This window comes from Sceloporus occidentalis, unplaced genomic scaffold, assembly GCF_023333645.1.
Source record: "Sceloporus occidentalis isolate IW3139 unplaced genomic scaffold, rSceOcc1.0.p SCAF_238, whole genome shotgun sequence".
Lineage (NCBI taxonomy): Eukaryota > Metazoa > Chordata > Lepidosauria > Squamata > Phrynosomatidae > Sceloporus > Sceloporus occidentalis.
The window spans coordinates 666,258-684,233 of NW_028317218.1; the positions used below are offsets into that span (position 1 = coordinate 666,258).

The following is a 17,976-nucleotide window of genomic DNA, read 5'->3' on the forward strand; positions in this document are numbered from 1 at the left end:
AAATATATAACTTGTGTGTTAAAACAGCTGTGGTCATGAAGGGTACAAAAAGTAAAAAAAACAGCCTGGCCCTTACAAAGTTTATGTATAAGTGTATGTGAACATGGATGTCTATGTATAAGTGTATGTGAGCATGAATGTCTATGTATAAGTGTATGTGAGAATGAATGAATGTCTATGTATAAGTGTAAGTGAGCATGGATGTCTATGTATAAGTGTATGTGAGCATGGAGGTCTATGTATAAGTGTAAGTGAGCATGAATGTCTATGTATAAGTGTATGTGAGAATGAATGTCTATGTATAAGTGTATGTGAGAATGAATGTCTGTATAAGTGTATGTGAGCACGAATGCCTATGTATAAGTATATGTGAGCATGAATGTCTATGTTTAAATGTATGTGAGCATGAATGTCTATGTATAAGTGTATGTGAGTATGAATGTCTATGTAAAAATGTATGTGAGCATGAATGTCTATGTATAAGTGTATTTCTCTAAAAGTAACAACACAAGTTTAAACTTAGGGACCCCCTTTTTTAATCTGAATTCTCGCATTTTTAGATACAGACACACATGGTGTTAAACTGACACAGGTGTCGATGCGGATCGTATTTTATGTAGGGTTGTGAAGTGGGGATCAAAGCCTCCTGTAAGACAAGAATTCTAGAAGCGACTGACCGTGGACGTCTCAGACCGTTCCAGAGACATCTTGGTATCAGATGTGGGACCTTCCCTCAAACCGGAACGTTTGAAAGTTTGAAACGTGTTGGAGAAACAGCTGTCCGAGAGGCTGACGCTGTCACTTTCGGAATGCCATGACGTTTAAGACTCAGATATTAACCCCTGAATGGCTCTTCACAATTATTCTGTAAATGGTGATCCAAGTGGTTCTTATAATGGTCCTCAGTGACATATTTATCTCGGGCGCTGACACCGGGCAGTTACCCCCAGCCACCCCACCTCCCTGATCGCAGTCCTTTTTTTCCAGAGCGCTGGGGTATGCCGATACAAACGTTTTTTTGTATGTTTTGTTTTGTTTTTTTAATCTGTAAAATGTATTGCAAAAAATTCCGTATTCCGTGTACCGAACTGTAAAATGTAATATTTGGGGAAGGTGTCGGATCCACTTTAATTTGGGTCCTGGTACAACAGTTAGGAATTTGGCTGGGCTATATGCGAGAGCTTGGCAGAACATCTTTAAGACTTTAACCTGGAATGAACCAGAGGATCACGGAATCTGGTGCAGCTCATAGATATACTATAAATCTCCCTATAACGTCCCTGACAACCCCGCTAAAACAAGAATGGATATTAAAGTATTAATGTATATGTATATAATACCTTATGTAGAAGCTGCAGCTCCGGAGCTGCAGCTACACGCCTCCTGCCTAGCCTGATGGTTCTTGCCACTGATTGGCTATTGAAATTAATGGGAGCGCTTTCCATGCAGGCACACATGGCTGAACATATCTCCTGCATGGAATACAGCTGGAGGGCAGACAAAGGGGCAAATTCTGCAGAATCCCCCCCCCTCTGTATTTATTAGGGGGGGGGATACCACAAAGATATAAAGGGACCTCTCAGCTATCATACGCTTGAACGTGATCCGGCACATTATTCTTCTGCCTGCCAGTCGAGGGTTAAAGTTACTTTGGTAATAATTAGTGTATCAACCAGACAGGGTATCCCTGACCCCGAGGATAAGGTTTGGGTTTGGGTTTCCAGTCCGTCTTCTCCACCCAGAAGCGCAGTGACCTGGTGACACAAAACATTCCTTGTTTAGAAAGTCCGCGTCCGCAGCGCTCTAAATATTTCCAGGTGGGGGGGGAGCAAATTATTTTTAATGACCTGGCAGCAATTTTTTCTCGTTAACCAGTGTATGGAAAGAGAGGGCGATGCACCGAATTATTTTTAGCACTTATGGGCTATTTTTAATGCTCTGCTTTAGAGCGTTCGCAGGGTATAGAATTCAGACCTAAAACGCGAGACACACTATGGAGAGAATTAGACACCTTCTGGCCAAGTAGGTGGGAGGTGTGGAGATCTCTGCCATGGGAGGGCTGGAAAGTTCTTGGGCAGGAAAAGCCAAGTGGCGCCATCAGCCTCTTACACCCCATCAGTAGGTTACGTGCACACAGGTACTCATATTTACACACACACTCTCACGGTTACGCACGCTTACACCCACTCATGCTAACACACACACTTATACTCTTACCCAACACACTCCCTCTAACACACACACTCCCTATAACACACACACTCATGCTTACGTGCGTACAACACACTGTGTGATCATGTAACATTGCATTACGTGACCCCCGCCACTTTCCTGCCTCTGCAAGAACTTTGGACTGGCCTGGGAAGGGGGCAATTGCGTCCCCCCCTCCCCGAACTAGCCCACCCCTGATCTTCCCAACCGACCCATGACACAGCGAGACAAGCCTGAACTTTTAGGGCGGTAGAACCCTGCGATACCCTCATACCCAGCAAACATTCTGACCTCCTAGAAAAGAGGGTCATCAGGGGAGGAGAGAAGGGGCATCACGGGAGGAGAGAAGGGCATCAGGGGAGTAAAGAAAAACACATGGGTTTAGGGGCCAAAAAAGAAGGACTGGACAAATTAAATAGGGACACTTGGGAGGTATAAATGTGTTCATGCACAAATATGGCTTTTTCATCTTCGCTGTAAGACGAGGTTCTTTTCACATCTCATCTTTCTCTGCCTTATTGCTTCTGGCAGCTCTTACTTTAACAAAGTGTCCGCGCCAATGCGATCCGACGTCAGCCCGGGTCACTCCCGCTGCCGCAGTACGTTGGCACCTATCTGTAGAGAGACGCCCTGCGCGAGTCCGGGGCGCATCGTATAAACACAGCTCTTTATACGAACCGAGTCATCGGGGCTCGCGCTGGATGCCAAAACACCCAGAGCCGGCTCTCTATACCCCGCTGACACACCGCGGTCCACGCGTTCCACGCCGCTCGCCAGCATTCAGACCGCCGGCTGGGAAATTCGCTTATTTTATTTCAGATTTTTTATTTTCTTTCCAAATTTCTGGCTAACATTTTTTCTACAAGAAAAATAAAGTTATTTCTTCTGCCGCTTTGTTGCCATTTGGCAACCATATTTCTGGAGTCAGAGTTCACATGGAGTTAAAATTAACCTCTTACGCCCCTTGTCATAGAAATTTTGGCTTAAAAGTCCTGCGTTTATATTGTATTGCTGCCAAGTATCCCCGTTTTGGAGGGCCAGTCCCTCCTAGTCATCCATTTTCTGCTCTCTCTCCCCAGTGGTGCTTTTCCCAGCGGCCCAGAGGATCCGCCGTTCTTCGGTCGAATTGCAGGATCCCGTCCTTCAGACGTCAGAGTTGGAGGTGGAACTGCTGTACGAGGTGAGGCAGGCAATTAAGACCTTTTCGTTGGCTGGCTGGCTGGGAGTGATGGGGTTGGCGATCCCCAGCAGCTGGCGAGCGAGTGGAAACACCCCATTTTGGTCTAATGGATATAATTTGCTTGCAGGGTGGGGGGAGATATCGTCATTTCCTGAAGGGAACGAGTTGCTAAGCCAAGTGTTGATTGTATGAGGGGCTGAAACGCGTATTTACTGTATGTTTCCATGCAAAGAATTTTAATCTATACAAGGCTCAGGGTGGTACTGAAAGCCAGTGAGGCTCCTAGCAGGCATCTGCCGGGGACCTGTAATGCATACATAATGTGTAATGTCTAGTTTAGCTGCAACTTTCAGCATACTTCATACAAAGAATGGAACCGCCTCCCAGCAGAAGTGGTAGAGGGTATTACAGTGAGGGTATTAAACATGCATGGGATAGACATACGGCTCCTGAATCTAAGACGAGACCAACGACTGATTAAGGTTTGAGTCTTTACAGCAGGAGAAACGAGCGACTAGACGGGGGGCCGATGTTTGTAATTTTAGGGCTGGCTGGGGTTCATCTTGATAAATAAAGGTCTCCTTAATCCTGGTGTCTTCTAGTTCCTGCTGACCGGCGTTCACCTCGACAAAGAGAATCGTCTGAGCCTCCTGGCTCCAGAGCTGGCATCTCTAAGAAAAGCCGCCACGTTTGACGTCGTCTGCAATGATGTCATACCTAAGAGCATCTCTGACATCAAGCGGCTGGCGGCGATGCTGAGCCACCAACAAGGACCCCTGAGGAAAGCGGACTTCGAGAGGACTCTGCTGACTGCCGCCTACGCGGCATACAAAACATCGACATTCCGGAACGTCCACCAGCAGAAGGTCTGGCTGGAGACCCTCGGCAACCTCTTCACGACGCTGAAAAGAGACTTAACATTTTAACTTTTTTTTTTTTTTTTTTTTTTTAAAAAGACGTTTTTTTGTATAGTGTGCAAAATCTGCATGCTGGAATATTACATCACTTCTATTAAAATATAATTTATTTTAGACAAACAATATTACAGGATTAATAAAAGAGAATTTATGCTGTATTCAACCAAGGTTTTATGTTTCATTATTATTATTTTTTTTTTTTTATTATTATTTTTTTTTTTCTCTATGTCAGGAATTCTATAAAGTGACTATAGAGCAGGAGTTTGGAAGAGACTTTTGAGGACAGCGTTTCTTGTTCTGTGATTAAGGAATGGGGTTTAGAGATACCTACATAACCCAAAATAGTTTTTGGGTTTTTTTTGAAAGTGGGAATTGTATTAAAAAATAAAAAAAAAATCAAGGAATGTGAAAAAAGTGTTTTCATTTTTAAACTGAATGTTGCCTTTCAAAAACAATCACTATTGTTACACATCTGTCAAGACACAATTCTATTGAAATCAGGACAGAATATTAGATTTTAAAATAAAAAATAAAATCATCACATTTGGTAAACTTGGTAACTGATGTCTCATAGATTCCAAGCTTTTGAAACCATCTAGGTCTCTTTTTCAGGCATGATAGAGAATATCCCTGAAGAATTAGGGATTGTCTTGTCAATATATGCATTGTATTAAGCGCTGCATAAATTGTTGGCGCTATATGAATAAAAGATAATAATAATAATAATAATAATAATAATAATAATAATATGAAAAATGTATTGTATGGCAGCACCCCCTGGTGGAAATATAAAAAAATACACCCATGGTAAAGTTTATTGAATTAAGATTCCAGAGCCTGCAATTAAATAATTACTGCGTATCCCCTAATTAGTTACGGTCACAGAAACCAAGTCATTCGTAATTATTCATAAACAATAATGTATTCGTAAATATTATTTAATTCAAAATAATTATTTCTGTAACAAATTATTAGGTTAAAACATAAAATGTATTTTTTTTAACAAATATTGTTAAAATAAAAGAACTCTTACAAGGTGGAAAAAGATGTTCCTAAATATACCAGGGCTTCTGAATAAATTAGTAATACCATGAGTTAAAATAAATTTAAAAAAAATCATTGCTGTCAGAAAATATATTTAAAAAAAATGAACAGTACAAAAAATAAAAAACATTGGACAAAATGTTAGGGTCTTTTTCATGGAAAACAAGGACATTCCTGGCTGTAACATAATTGTAAAAGGGTTTTAACCATCAATAAGTCTTTTAAACTTAAACCTGGATCAGTGAACACAACGTGTCATTGGAACACAGGAGTGATGGGAGTGATAAAGGGCCATTGGAACACAGGAGTGATGGGAGTGATAAAGGGCCATTGGAACACAGGAGTGATGGGAGTGAGAAAGGGCCATTGGAACACAGGTGTGATGGGAGTGATAAAGGGCCACTGGAACACAGGAGTGATGGGAGTGATAAGGGGCCTCTGTACACCTATGAAGAGATCCTCTGATCTCCCCTGACCGAATCAAGAGGTCTGTGATGTAGCTTCCACATGGCCTCCTCGAAATGCTCTGCACTTCGTGGCCACAAGGTGGCTCTTCGTGTAAGGCGGACAGGTGGCCCTAGCCCGGCCCACACCTCTAGCCTGTTGGAAGGTATAATCACTGTATTATCTTCAGGGAGCATGCGCAGAGCTACGTTCCAAGACTCAGCCAAACTGGATACATACATGGATACATATGTTACTAGAGCCACTTGTCTCGAAACAATGGCCTACCCCCAAGTTACAGCTGCCCCTCTCTGCCTATGGTCATGGCGTCTCTGGTCACTTCTGAGCCACGGCCTTCATAATGTCAACGTCGGTCAAATCTTAGGCATTCCACGTGAAAAGTGTCAGAATTAGGTCTCTACAATAACGGCATTTCAACAGTTAATGTAGCTTTATAAAGGGGGAGTTGTTTTTAATCCTTAAGTTCATGGCACCCTTGCAAATATTTGCAGCTAGCAACACGCCAACAGGTTCTCGCCAAACCAGGGGAGGAGGGCGGCCAAGGATTAGCCAACATCTTAAGCCTGCAGACTCGGAGTACGAAGTAAATCCTCCAGAAAAAGTTACCAGCACAGGACGAGGAGTTCGCGTTCAGCCGGACCCCTTGGGAATGAAGAGAATGGCCATATGGACGAAGCTTGCCAGATCCAAGAACCTGGTGCTGGTGGTCAGCATCCCGTTGCTTCTTCTTCCTCTCCCTCTGCTGCACCGTAGCAGTGTGAGTACACAGGGCTCGCAATCTAATTCCGAGAAATATGCACTTGTTTTTTTAGATGATTTGAAGATAGGGTTAAACGAATCTGGCATTTTGCCTCCTAACTGGCATCAACAAAGTCCAGGAGGGGAGGTCATTTCAAACGAGGAGAAACATTAGAACAAGAGGCCAGAATCTAACATTAGAGGGTCAGAGGCTGAGATGGAACGGAAGGAAGTTTGACTTTACTGAGCGTGTAGTAGATAAGTGGAACAGCCTCCCAGTAGACGTGGTAGAGGCTGGTAACAGTGAGGGTATATAAAGGCGCGTGGGACAATTCTATGTTTCTTTCAAAGCTTCCCTACCCTCAGGTCCGACTGGCGTTGGATACGGTGTTGCGTCTGGTCTTTAATTCTTACCGTTGAGAAATACTGCATGGAGGTTGTTTCTTTGCTTCCGAGGGGCCGTACTGGGGCCAATGCAGCGGTCAGTTAACTTCTCATTTGCTATGGTGCTTAACGTGCAAGATAAAAATGAAAAGAGATTTTATTAGGACTTGCTATTTTAGGTAAATATGGTGAGGACATGCGAGGGCAACTTCCAAGTCAAAAGTGCCTTCACTGCCCTCAAACCTCCGACAGACGATGATGGTTCGGCTGGCGTGTTTCATGATGCTTGGAGTCATACGATGTTTGTACCTATTGTCCAAAGACTTCGGGGTGTCTCTTGAACGTAGCATCATCTCCCGCATTGTGTAACCGCCAACTGCACTCAGATCTTGTTTGTAATTGGCTAAGTACAAAAATATATTTCCACATTCGGATCTCTACCCAACTGTCCTACACGATGAGTGGTTGGTTTAGAAACAATGGATTTGGTGGCCGATAAGGACCTCTAACCGGTGAACCGGAGTTGTTTTTGATCTTCCAAACCAGATATCCAACACGCGCCTTTCCTTTAAAATGGTTTCCATTAACTTTCAAACACCATGTTGGACGACCACACTAGTAATCCGGAATCCACCAGGACTAGTGTAGCGTTCCAATCACCAGCAGCGTATGAGGTGATGTTGGCAGCTACCCACCGGACATTTGCCTGGTGTGCCCGGTGGCCAGTTCGCGCTTGACTCTGCCATGTCATACCCAACAGTTCAGAAGAGCTACAACCAAACATAGAATCATTGAACATTTTCAGGCTCCCACCACGAGGATAAACCTGGTTTTGATTAGGGCCAGGGTTCCAGTGTGTCCAACTTCAGCACACATGGGACATCAGTTTTAGGTCCATTTTTTTCCAATAAACTCTTTATCTGCAGACCTGGATTTCCCGGCTCAATCACCACACTGAGCTGATGCTTTATGGCGATGCTAATGAAGTCCGTCCCTGTGATATTTGGATTCCCTTCCTGCAGTTAATCCGTTTCTCTCCTTCCTTTGTATCTGCAGGAATCCTCGTGCGCCTACGTGCTGATCGTCACCGCCGTGTACTGGGTGTCGGAGGCCGTACCGCTAGGAGCAGCTGCACTGGTCCCGGCCTTCCTGTTCCCCCTATTTGGGCTGCTCAAATCTAGCGAGGTCTGAGATATAACGTCGGCCTCTTATTTCTTTAAAAAAATCAACGAAACAAATGTTTATATTGAAATGTTAGATTTAATGTTTTAGGTATTTGAGGCTGCGACATGTTTCTGAGGTCTCTGGGGATAATCTCATTGACCCGGAATTGCTCCAATGGCTCCCGCAAACAGGATTATAGGAGAGACGTGGCGCTCCGTCACATGACCAGAAAAGAATCTTAAATGTGTTAAAAAGATTAGAAAAAAAGAGAGGAAATTCCAGTTTTATGGGGTTTTTTTCAATGATGAAGACGCTATTTATTTCCGTACCTAAAAACTTCCAGACTCCCCCGACGCCCTCCATCTTCGGGTAGGCAGATGATGTTGGTGGACAGGGGCAGACGTGGTTGGTAGGGCGGGGCTAACGGTGTCTGTGGGCAGAGCTGGCCATGGGCGGGGAGGGGCGTGTCTAAACCTCGATCCCGCTCCCCGGAGATTTTGGGCCATGACTTGGAGTCTCCAGGAAGAAACCCAGAGAGTTTCCCAGCCTGGACTGGCCACCTGGCACCCCACACTTACCCCATCTGTCGTGCCAATGGCCAGTAATGCCCTTATAACCTTAACGTGCCAGGGCAGCCTAGTCTTCACCAGTCCGACCCTGCATTCGTACAGAGGGTCCTTTATCACCGCCGCTTTCATTCCGTGGGTAGTCGGGCCGCACACACCATGGGGTTTGATCTATACATTTCAGTATTTCCACTGGACACAATTACCCCAGCAGCCCCCTGACGCCGCGCAGCAAACCTCAAACACGCTCAGCGGGAAGCCAGGCGGATAATGGAGAACAAAGCCGGCTTTGAGCGGCAGCCGACGGGATTCCTGCCCTCCGGAGTAAGAAGTTTTTTATTAGAAATAATTCCACTTCTAGATGAGACCCTCCCAGTGGGGCAAAGGTGGCCGGACTGCCAATCAACTCACCGGCGTTACAGAAATATCTGGCTATGTATTAACTCCGTGGGTTACCGAGGCATACTCCCCCAAATCCTACCCCACGCCGGGGGGCCGAGCTTGGGACGTGAAGTGTCAATCAAACAGGCAGCGCTACTGTGCATACGCACAATTCTGTGCTTGCGTAGTCCTGAACCCCTAAAGCGTGATGCAGGTGGGGGGATAGACCGGCAAAATCAGTCCTATGCAAAGTGGGACAGTTGGGAGGTATGCTTAGGGTATACTGTTGATTTCTGGTACCCTCTCAGCGTGTCTGTAAGCTACAAAAAGGAATTAAGGTTGATGAAGTCCGTCTTCACCTCTACCCAGTGTTGTGAAGTGACCTGTCTCCTTCAGGTAGCTGCGGAGTACATGAAGAATACAACGCTACTGCTAATGGGGGTGATTTGCGTGGCTGCTTCCGTGGAGAAATGGAACCTGCATAAAAGAATCGCCCTACGCATGGTGACGCTCTCCGGGGCAAAGCCAGGCATGTGAGTACTGCGTGGGGTAGAGCAATATATATATGTATTAAAAAATATATACCATGGCAGCAGCCATCGTAACATGGTTATTATTATTCCTCCCCGTTAAGTTATGTTGCCCCTATTGTTAAGTTGCATGATCCTCTCCTTGGGGGCCGGGAACCTCATTATTCTAGGAAAACCACAGGAGATAATTAGGTTTGACCTTGGGTAACGTTTTTAGACCTTAATTTTAAATAGGCCTCCCATTAAATTGTATCGTTTCCTCCATCGTTACTTGTGACCCTGGAATACCGAGCCTCGCGTTTGTCCCGTCTTGTTCAGGTTATTGCTCTGTTTCATGTCCTGCACGGCTCTGCTCTCCATGTGGCTCTCCAATACGTCCTCCACGGCTATGGTGATGCCGATTGTCGATGCGGTACTGAAGCAGCTGACAACTCCTGAAGAAGACAACAAGGGAACCATCGCCAACGGTTCCACCTCCGAGGGTCCTCAGCAGAAAGGTCATTCATACCCTAGCGGTTCTACGGAGACAGACGAGGATTATAGATTTACTAATTTATTACGTCGTAATCGTTTACTTACAACCTGCCTGCTAACTGGCCATATAACCCGTGTTGGCTTCCTCTCTTCTGAAGACTACAGGCCAGCAATCAAACTTGGTGGTGCCAGTAGGCCAAAAAAAAAAAATATATGACATCATAGTGACATCGTGAACTTGAGGGTGCTTATATGACTGGGTGCCTACAAGCAATATTTGCTCATGTTGTGTTTTCATTACAGGCATCAATGAGAAGCCAAGCCACCCTTCGATTGAGCTGATCTTCATCAATGAGGAGTAAGAGAGATGTCTTCATTATTACCAGATATAAAGATAAATGCCACGTACTGTATCTACCCTATAGGAAAATACCCTATATATATCCTACAAGTGTCTTACAAGTTACATGTTGGAGGCGTACTATGATGAGGGACATGCAACATGGAGAATTGTGCCCTATGCCATGATTTTAATTTTGTTTTATTTTTCTAGGGCCACGGCAAAGGATCTGAGCAAACTAATCCAGAGCAAGGTACCTTAGCCAAAGCAGACCATCTAAAGATTGAGACTAGGGTACATGTCACCCAACACATAAAAACTACCTGTGATATTATTCTCATGACCCATTTCAGACCTGGTGAGGCCTAACCCCCCCATTAGCTATTCGGTGAATGCCACATCAGTTGTCCATTCGAACGACCTTAACATTTAGTTAATAAACTTGGTTTTGGTGCCGCATTCGTGGACTGGGGATATGACTTTGAGGAAGTGATAAATGTAAATATTTTTATAATTTCCCTCCCCAGCAGAACCTTAATGCCGTCCATATGATTGCCAACCCAATCACGATGGTAAAACCTTTGCCCAATGGCCAACCCATACCACAGGTAAGAAGATCGTGTATTTTTTCTAACCTCCTCTATCATTATGGGTCAATGCATGTTGGACTGGGTGGGGCTTTCATAAGATCACTTCCCTGGTGTCTCTGAATTGGGATGGCCTGCCATGTAAGCCCTCCCACGAGGATCTCAGCTACTTTGTGGGGAGCCTGCCTCTTGGTCCATGAAAACGTTAAAAAGTTTTGTACTGTTTCCCTATTTCTAGCAGACACAGATACTTGTTCTTCCATCTACCGACTCCAGGGACCTGAACGATCAAGAAAAATATAGATCGAGGCACGATCACATGATCTGCAAATGCCTGTCTCTAAGCGTTTCGTATGCAGCCACCATTGGCGGCCTGACCACCATCATTGGGACCTCCACCAGTCTGATCTTTCTGGAGCACTTCAAAAAGTAAGGACCACAGTCTATAAAGAAACAGTGATTAAAAATGATTTTCCCGTAAGCAATGGATCATCTTCTAGACATTAAGGCCAAGTTATTGGAGACACAAAAAAACCCCTGCGTGACAGCCTTTCGCTAGAACGTCAACACCTACGGAAGCCATGTGGCAATGGTTGATATCGGCACAATGGCATCACTGTGACATCACATTTAAATTTATTTGTATTAACATGTCAGGGAAACTGTATGGAAAAAAGTATACTTTGTGTTTCCAGAGTTTAAGCGTTTTCTGCCATTTTTAGAATATGGGTTTATGGCTGCTTCTATTGGCATGGGCTGACGTCGGTGGACGTCCATGGTTTTTGTCCGGCTAGAGATTCCCGAGCGCTGCAGACATTCTCGCACACGCGATACTTGTTACTTATTTAATGCCATGGAGTCTTTCTGTATTCCAGCCGCTATCCAGAAGCCGAGGTGGTGAATTTTGGCACGTGGTTTGTGTTCAGTCTTCCCATCACTGTTATCGTTCTGCTGATCACCTGGGTCTGGATGCACTGGCTCTTCCTTGGCTGCAAGTGAGTACGATTATGTGGTTCCTCCCGCATAGTTTAGTACGTGCAGCTTCCCTACATTGTTCCAAAGAGCTTACAATCAGACCCTTACATGTAGTGCATTGAAGAGGCCCCTAAATATACCCCATCAAACAGTTCATTTGTATCGTATATGTCTCTGTTATACCTTGGAAAAACCTGACCTCCTAAGCCATGGTTCTTCCTGCATTTAAATAAAAATATGACATCATGATAATGCATAATCTTGTATGTGATCCAAATGATCAACCTTTATTCTATTTTATTTTTAAAAAACTATTATTACTATTTCATAACAACTTAACCAATTTAGGGAAACATTTTTTATATTGAATATAACTATTTATGGAAACATTCCGATTTTTTTATTATTGAATATAACTATTTAGGGAAGTATTCTAAAACATTTTTTTAATTGAATTTAACTATTTGGGGAAACATTCTAAAAAAATGTTATTATTTTTTTAACATTTAACATTTAGAACATTATAAATGGAATACATGGGCTCCAGATTCAGATATCCACCAATTTTGGTCCATTATGCTTGAGGAAGCTAAATAGTTTCTGGAAAAATAGTTATGGAGAGCTAAAGGTTTTTGTTAAGTTTATAATGGCTACATATTTTCCCTATTTTTATTTTTTTCTTCTAGTTTCAGGGAGACCTGTTCTCTCAGCAAGAAGAAAAAGACCTTGCAGGAGGAACGTTCGGAGAGAAGAATTCAGGAGGAATACGAGAAATTGGGTGAAATGAGGCATGTTTTAAAATGAAGAGGGATATCGGACACACGGCGAAGAGGGGGAAGCAAATAGGTTTTTATAAAAGGGAAAGAATGATTGAAGAAGGGGAAAGAGGGACAACATGAATGAATAAATGAATGAATGAATGAATGAATGAAGATTATGGAACAGGTGTTCCTGCAATTTTTGGATCCCACCAATTGTTATCATCTGTTAATACTTGCAGAATATATAGTGTCTACATGGTTTGGCATAGCTCCCAAGTGTCCCTGTTTAGTTTGGCCAGTCTCTTTGTTGCCCCTAAATTCCTAAAGTCTCATCTTGATGCCCCTCTTTTCTAGGAGGTCAGAATGTTTGCTGGGTATGAGGGTATCGCAGGGTTCTATAGCCCTAAAAGCCCCGATAATGTGTATAGAAACAGCAGGAAACGGCTTAATAAACTTAACGGTGTAATTAAAACCCATTATTATTCTAAATGCCCCAATAGGACACTAAAACCCCCAGCCTCTACACCTCTAAATCAAATCTGTTTCCGGTACTCTTCCGCAGTTACCCAGAGAAGGTCACCGTTTTTTTCTTCATCTTGATGACCATCCTTTGGTTCACGCGTGAGCCGGGATTCGTACCAGGCTGGGAATCTTTATTTGACAAGTAAGCGTCCTTGTAAAATCTAATTTATCTTTAATAGAGAAAAACAATGAGAACCTGGAGAACTTTTTCTCCCAAAAACAGTGAGAAGACCTTTTTTTACCCATGGGTTGGCACCTGTATCCTATGGACACATGGCATGGTATATATGATATATGTGTATGTATATATATATATATATATATATATATATATCCATCGAGATAATTTAGCACATCTTTTTATTATTTTGTTTGACTTTCTGTTAAGGTTTTTTTATTTTATTATTATTATTATTATTTTGTTGCCTGTTTGGATCTTAGATCAGTAATTATGTGTGATTGCTACTGAACGCACCTCATTTGGATCTGCTTTCAGAAAGGGTTTCCGGACGGATGCCACCGTTTCTGTCTTTCTCGGGTTCCTGTTGTTTCTCTTGCCATCCAAGAAACCCAAATTTCTATGTAGGGGGGAGGATGACCAAGGTAAGGACCGTAAAGTCCTTTTATTCCCAAATTTAATCCCACAATGGATTTTTCCAAACAGGATCTTAAAGAAACATTATTAACCTATTAGGATTCTTTTTGTCTTCCTTTCCAAATGGTAACAGTTACTGGGGGCTTGTGCTGGAACTGACTAGAGTGTTTTAAACGCGTCTGCTTAGATGTGATGTAAGGAATTTTTTTTTACATTAGTTAAAGGGTGGTAGATAAGTGGAACAGCCTCCCAGCAGAAGTGGAAGAGGGTAATACAGTGATGGGATAAAACATGCATGGGATAGACATACGGCTCCGGAATCTAAGACGAGATCAACGACTGATTAAGGTTTGAGTCTTTACAGCAGGAGAAACGGGCGACTAGACGGGGGCCGAATGGGGCCGATCTGCAAGCAAATTGTATTATTCTATTTATATTAAGCTGAAAATTGGTTTACTGGGACTGTTTGGGTGGTCTTGCTCTGGATCAAAAAAGAATAAGGGAACCCATTCCTTGTACATGTTTTTTTTCTCATTGAAGGACATGGCCAGTCTGACGATGGAGGAAATTACCCAGATGGCCCAATGCTGACGTGGCAGGAGTTCCAGAAACACATGCCTTGGGAAATTGTCATCTTAGTCGGAGGGGGATACGCTTTGGCTGCGGGGTGTAAGGTAAACTCCCTTCTTTGTCTGGGCTCAGGTCTGGAAAATTTCCGTCACTCATATTATTCTATGGAAACGTTCATCCCTCGAAAGGACCCAAGGAAAGGAGAGGGCGTTTAGCCAGAACTAGCTATAAGAACAAATTCTCCTGGCGTATGGTCCATGTGGTGTCCCTCACCTACACGTCCAATCCTTTTACATGGCCATAAGCTTCGTGAGCCACAATGACGACTCCCCCTGCACCACATCCGGGTCAAGTTGACCACTTCTTGAAAGTCCTCAATGAGCTTGACTGCCCTCAGCTTAATTTTAGTTATTCTTGTGAAGGTTTCTATACAAAGCCTTTATATGTTTTATGTTGGTCTTATTTATTCTGAACTCTGTTTTCACCGTGAAGACGTCCGGGCTGTCCATATGGATTGGACGTCAGATGGAATGTCTGAGCAGCTTGCCCCCATGGGCCGTTCCTCTCTTGGCCTGCGTGCTCGTCTCGGCGGTGACGGAATTCGTCAGTAATCCAGCTACAGTCACTATCTTCCTGCCCATACTGTGCAGCTTGGTGAGTAACACATAGATATCTTAAAAAGATATTACAAGCATCAGTCTTAAGCACCCAGCCGGACTCTCTGACTAATGAAAGCCTATGGAGGAAGGGACTTCATTAGCATCGCCATAAAGCATCAGCTCAGTGTGGTGTTTGAGCCAGGAAAGTCACCCAAAATATCACATGACTGACAGCAACGGCCGCCTCCAGGTCTGCAGATAAACGGAGTTTATTGGGACAAAATGAGATAAAACCAGGTTTTGGTCACCGACATTACTGTATACAGTGCTGGGGTTATATTACTGTATACAGCGCTGGGGGTTATATTACTGTATACAGCACTGGTGGGTTATATTACTGTATACAGCGCTGGGGGTATATTACTGTATACAGCGCTGGGGGTTATATAACTGTATACAGCACTGGTGGGTTATATTACTGTATACAGCGCTGGTGGGTTATATTACTGTATACAGCGCTGGGGGTTATTACTGTATACAGAGCTGGGGGTTATATTACTGTATACAGTGCTGGGGGGTTATATTACTATATACAGCGCTGGTGGTTATATTACTGTATACAGTGCTGGGGGGTTATATTACTGTATACAGCGCTGGGGGTTATATTACTGTATACAGCGCTGGGGGTTATATTACTGTATACAGTGCTGAGGGTTATTACTGTATACAGCGCTGGGGGGTTATATTACTGTATACAGCGCTGGTGGGTTATATTACTGTATACAGCGCTGGGGGGTTATATTACTGTATACAGCACTGGGGGGTTATATTACTGTATACAGCGCTGGGGGGTTATATTACTGTATACAGTGCTGGGGGTTATATTACTGTATACAGCGCTGGGGGTTATTACTGTATACAGAGCTGGGGGTTATATTACTGTATACAGTGCTGGGGGTTATATTACTATATACAGCGCTGGGGGTTATATTACTGTATACAGCGCTGGGGGTTATATTACTGTATACAGTGCTGAGGGTTATTACTGTATACAGCGCTGGGGGGTTATACTGTATACAGTGCTGGGGGTTATATTACTGTATACAGCGCTGGGGGGTTATATTACTGTATACAGCGCTGGGGGTTATATTACTGTATACAGCGCTGGGGGTTATATTACTGTATACAGCGCTGGGATTATATTACTGTATACAGCGCTGGGGGGGTTATATTACTGTATACAGTGCTGGGGGTTATATTACTGTATACAGCGCTGGGGGTTATATTACTGTATACAGGGCTGGGGGGTTATATTACTGTATACAGCGCTGGGGGTTATATTACTGTATACAGCGCTGGGGGTTATATTACTGTATACAGCGCTGGGGGGTTATATTACTGTATACAGTGCTGGGGATTATGCTCAAGGAGATATAGTTTCCAATGAGGCTTCCCCTTTAATATCAGCCCATAGAAAGCGGCTTATCCAAAAGCTGAATAAATCTTCAATTTGCAACATAGTAACTAATTATCATTTTGGATATCTGGAAATAAAACACATTTGAAGATTATTTGTTACCATGGTCTTTCCTCTGTTTCAGTCTGAAACCCTGCATATAAACCCTCTATACACGTTGCTGCCGGTCACCATGTGCATTTCTTTTGCGGTGATGCTGCCGGTGGGAAACCCTCCGAACGCCATTGTCTACAATTATGGTCATTGCCAGATCAGGGATATGGTAAGATTTTGCAACCTCGTGTTTTATGTACTTCGTTGTGAACGACATTTCCACCATATCTTCCTTTTCCTCCTTTTCCACAGGTGAAAGCTGGATTCGGTGTGAACGTGATTGGCCTGGCTGTGATTATGGTTGCGATTAACACCTGGGGAACCAGTCTCTTCCAACTGGATTCTTTCCCCGAATGGGCCACGTTTACCAACTCGACTACTCACCCGTGAATGCCACCAAACGGAAAGAGAAGGAGAGACTTACGGAGCCAAAAATAGGCGGTTAAAAAAAAAAGTGACTTCCCCCTCGGACCAGGAGAACCTCTCAGCCACAGACCAAAGGAACAAAAGGGGGGTTTGTTATATTAGATGTTTATATATTCAGTCTTCCTATTTATTTATCCAGTTATTAAATGCTACTCAACCTTGGGCGTACGACTATTGTATTTTGCTTTGTGCGACACGGCCGCATTGGCCACGGAAGCCATACCGAATAACCGTGGATAGCGGACACATTGGAGACCCCAATCCGGACGATCCCAGTGCATTAAGGACAGCTCGGACATGACCCCCCCCCCGCCGTTTAAAGGGACACGGACTCTTTGCGTTCTCATGAAGAGTTTACCCTGCTTTGCTGCATAGCCAAGGCAGACTTTAGCATACGATACGCCGGCCGGGACATCAGCATGGCTTATAGGGACAACAATGGTCCCTGAAAAAGCCCAAACTGCACTTTAAGTGGGGCTGAGCCAAGGCTGATTACTTATGCGGCCCATTGTCTGTCTCCACTATTCGGAACACCGTCACATGAAAGAAGTGATAAGACACAATAGTCATAAGGAACGCCTTTTGTTCAGCCAACGTAGAAACACATACAATGGGGTGCCCCATAGGCATTCAGGGCCTAAGGGGTCCCCTTCTTACACTACATTTATTTATATAGCGACAGCAGACTCCGTAGCGCTGTATTAAGGGATCACATGATCCCAGAAAGTTTATGCAGCTACATTTTTTTTTTAACGTTTGTTCGATAAAAGCTTCCCCCTTCGACTAAAGCCTCGAAATACAAAAAAAGGAAGATGATTCAATAGTACAATATCACAGAAATTGGACAAATTATTAGGAAACCCCCCCCCCCACAAGAGAAGTAAAGACGTGTATAGAGCATCTTACCGTAAATATGTTATTTTATTAACTTCTACCAAATCTACAAAGCCTATAGAAAGCGATTGTTGGACATAGCA

At 43.7% G+C, this 17,976-nt stretch overlaps 2 protein-coding genes across 2 annotated transcripts; both read left to right on the top strand.

The window, feature by feature from the left end:
• The first annotated feature begins 2,770 nt into the window (after nucleotides 1–2,770).
• On the top strand, nucleotides 2,771–4,317 carry LOC149276461 (protein FAM180A-like). Its single transcript, XM_089503643.1, has 3 exons — nucleotides 2,771–2,810; nucleotides 3,291–3,391; nucleotides 3,994–4,317. Exons 1-3 carry the CDS (start codon nucleotides 2,771–2,773, stop codon nucleotides 4,315–4,317), a joined length of 465 nt encoding a protein of 154 aa, XP_089359769.1.
• Nucleotides 4,318–6,475: 2,158 nt separating this feature from the next.
• LOC149276462 (solute carrier family 13 member 4-like) lies at nucleotides 6,476–16,963 on the top strand. Its single transcript, XM_089503644.1, has 16 exons — nucleotides 6,476–6,574; nucleotides 7,996–8,124; nucleotides 9,447–9,583; nucleotides 9,899–10,077; nucleotides 10,358–10,412; nucleotides 10,608–10,647; nucleotides 10,925–11,002; nucleotides 11,223–11,410; nucleotides 11,857–11,976; nucleotides 12,643–12,744; nucleotides 13,280–13,381; nucleotides 13,736–13,856; nucleotides 14,386–14,508; nucleotides 14,897–15,058; nucleotides 16,605–16,742; nucleotides 16,826–16,963. The coding sequence occupies exons 1-16, from the start codon at nucleotides 6,476–6,478 to the stop codon at nucleotides 16,961–16,963; spliced, it is 1,911 nt and encodes a 636-aa protein (XP_089359770.1).
• The last annotated feature ends 1,013 nt before the right edge of the window (nucleotides 16,964–17,976 follow it).

Bases quoted from the DNA above. Each gene is read 5' to 3' on its own strand.
- LOC149276461 (XM_089503643.1), top strand. From the start codon at position 2,771: ATGCGATCCGACGTCAGCCCGGGTCACTCCCGCTGCCGCA. The intron at 2,811-3,290 runs GTACGTTGGCAC...CTCTCTCCCCAG, and splicing joins GGGTCACTCCCGCTGCCGCA to TGGTGCTTTTCCCAGCGGCC. The intron at 3,392-3,993 runs GTGAGGCAGGCA...GGTGTCTTCTAG, and splicing joins AGGTGGAACTGCTGTACGAG to TTCCTGCTGACCGGCGTTCA.
- LOC149276462 (XM_089503644.1), top strand. From the start codon at position 6,476: ATGGCCATATGGACGAAGCTTGCCAGATCCAAGAACCTGGTGCTGGTG. The intron at 6,575-7,995 runs GTGAGTACACAG...TTGTATCTGCAG, and splicing joins CTCTGCTGCACCGTAGCAGT to GAATCCTCGTGCGCCTACGT. The intron at 10,413-10,607 runs GTAAGAGAGATG...TTATTTTTCTAG, and splicing joins CTGATCTTCATCAATGAGGA to GGCCACGGCAAAGGATCTGA.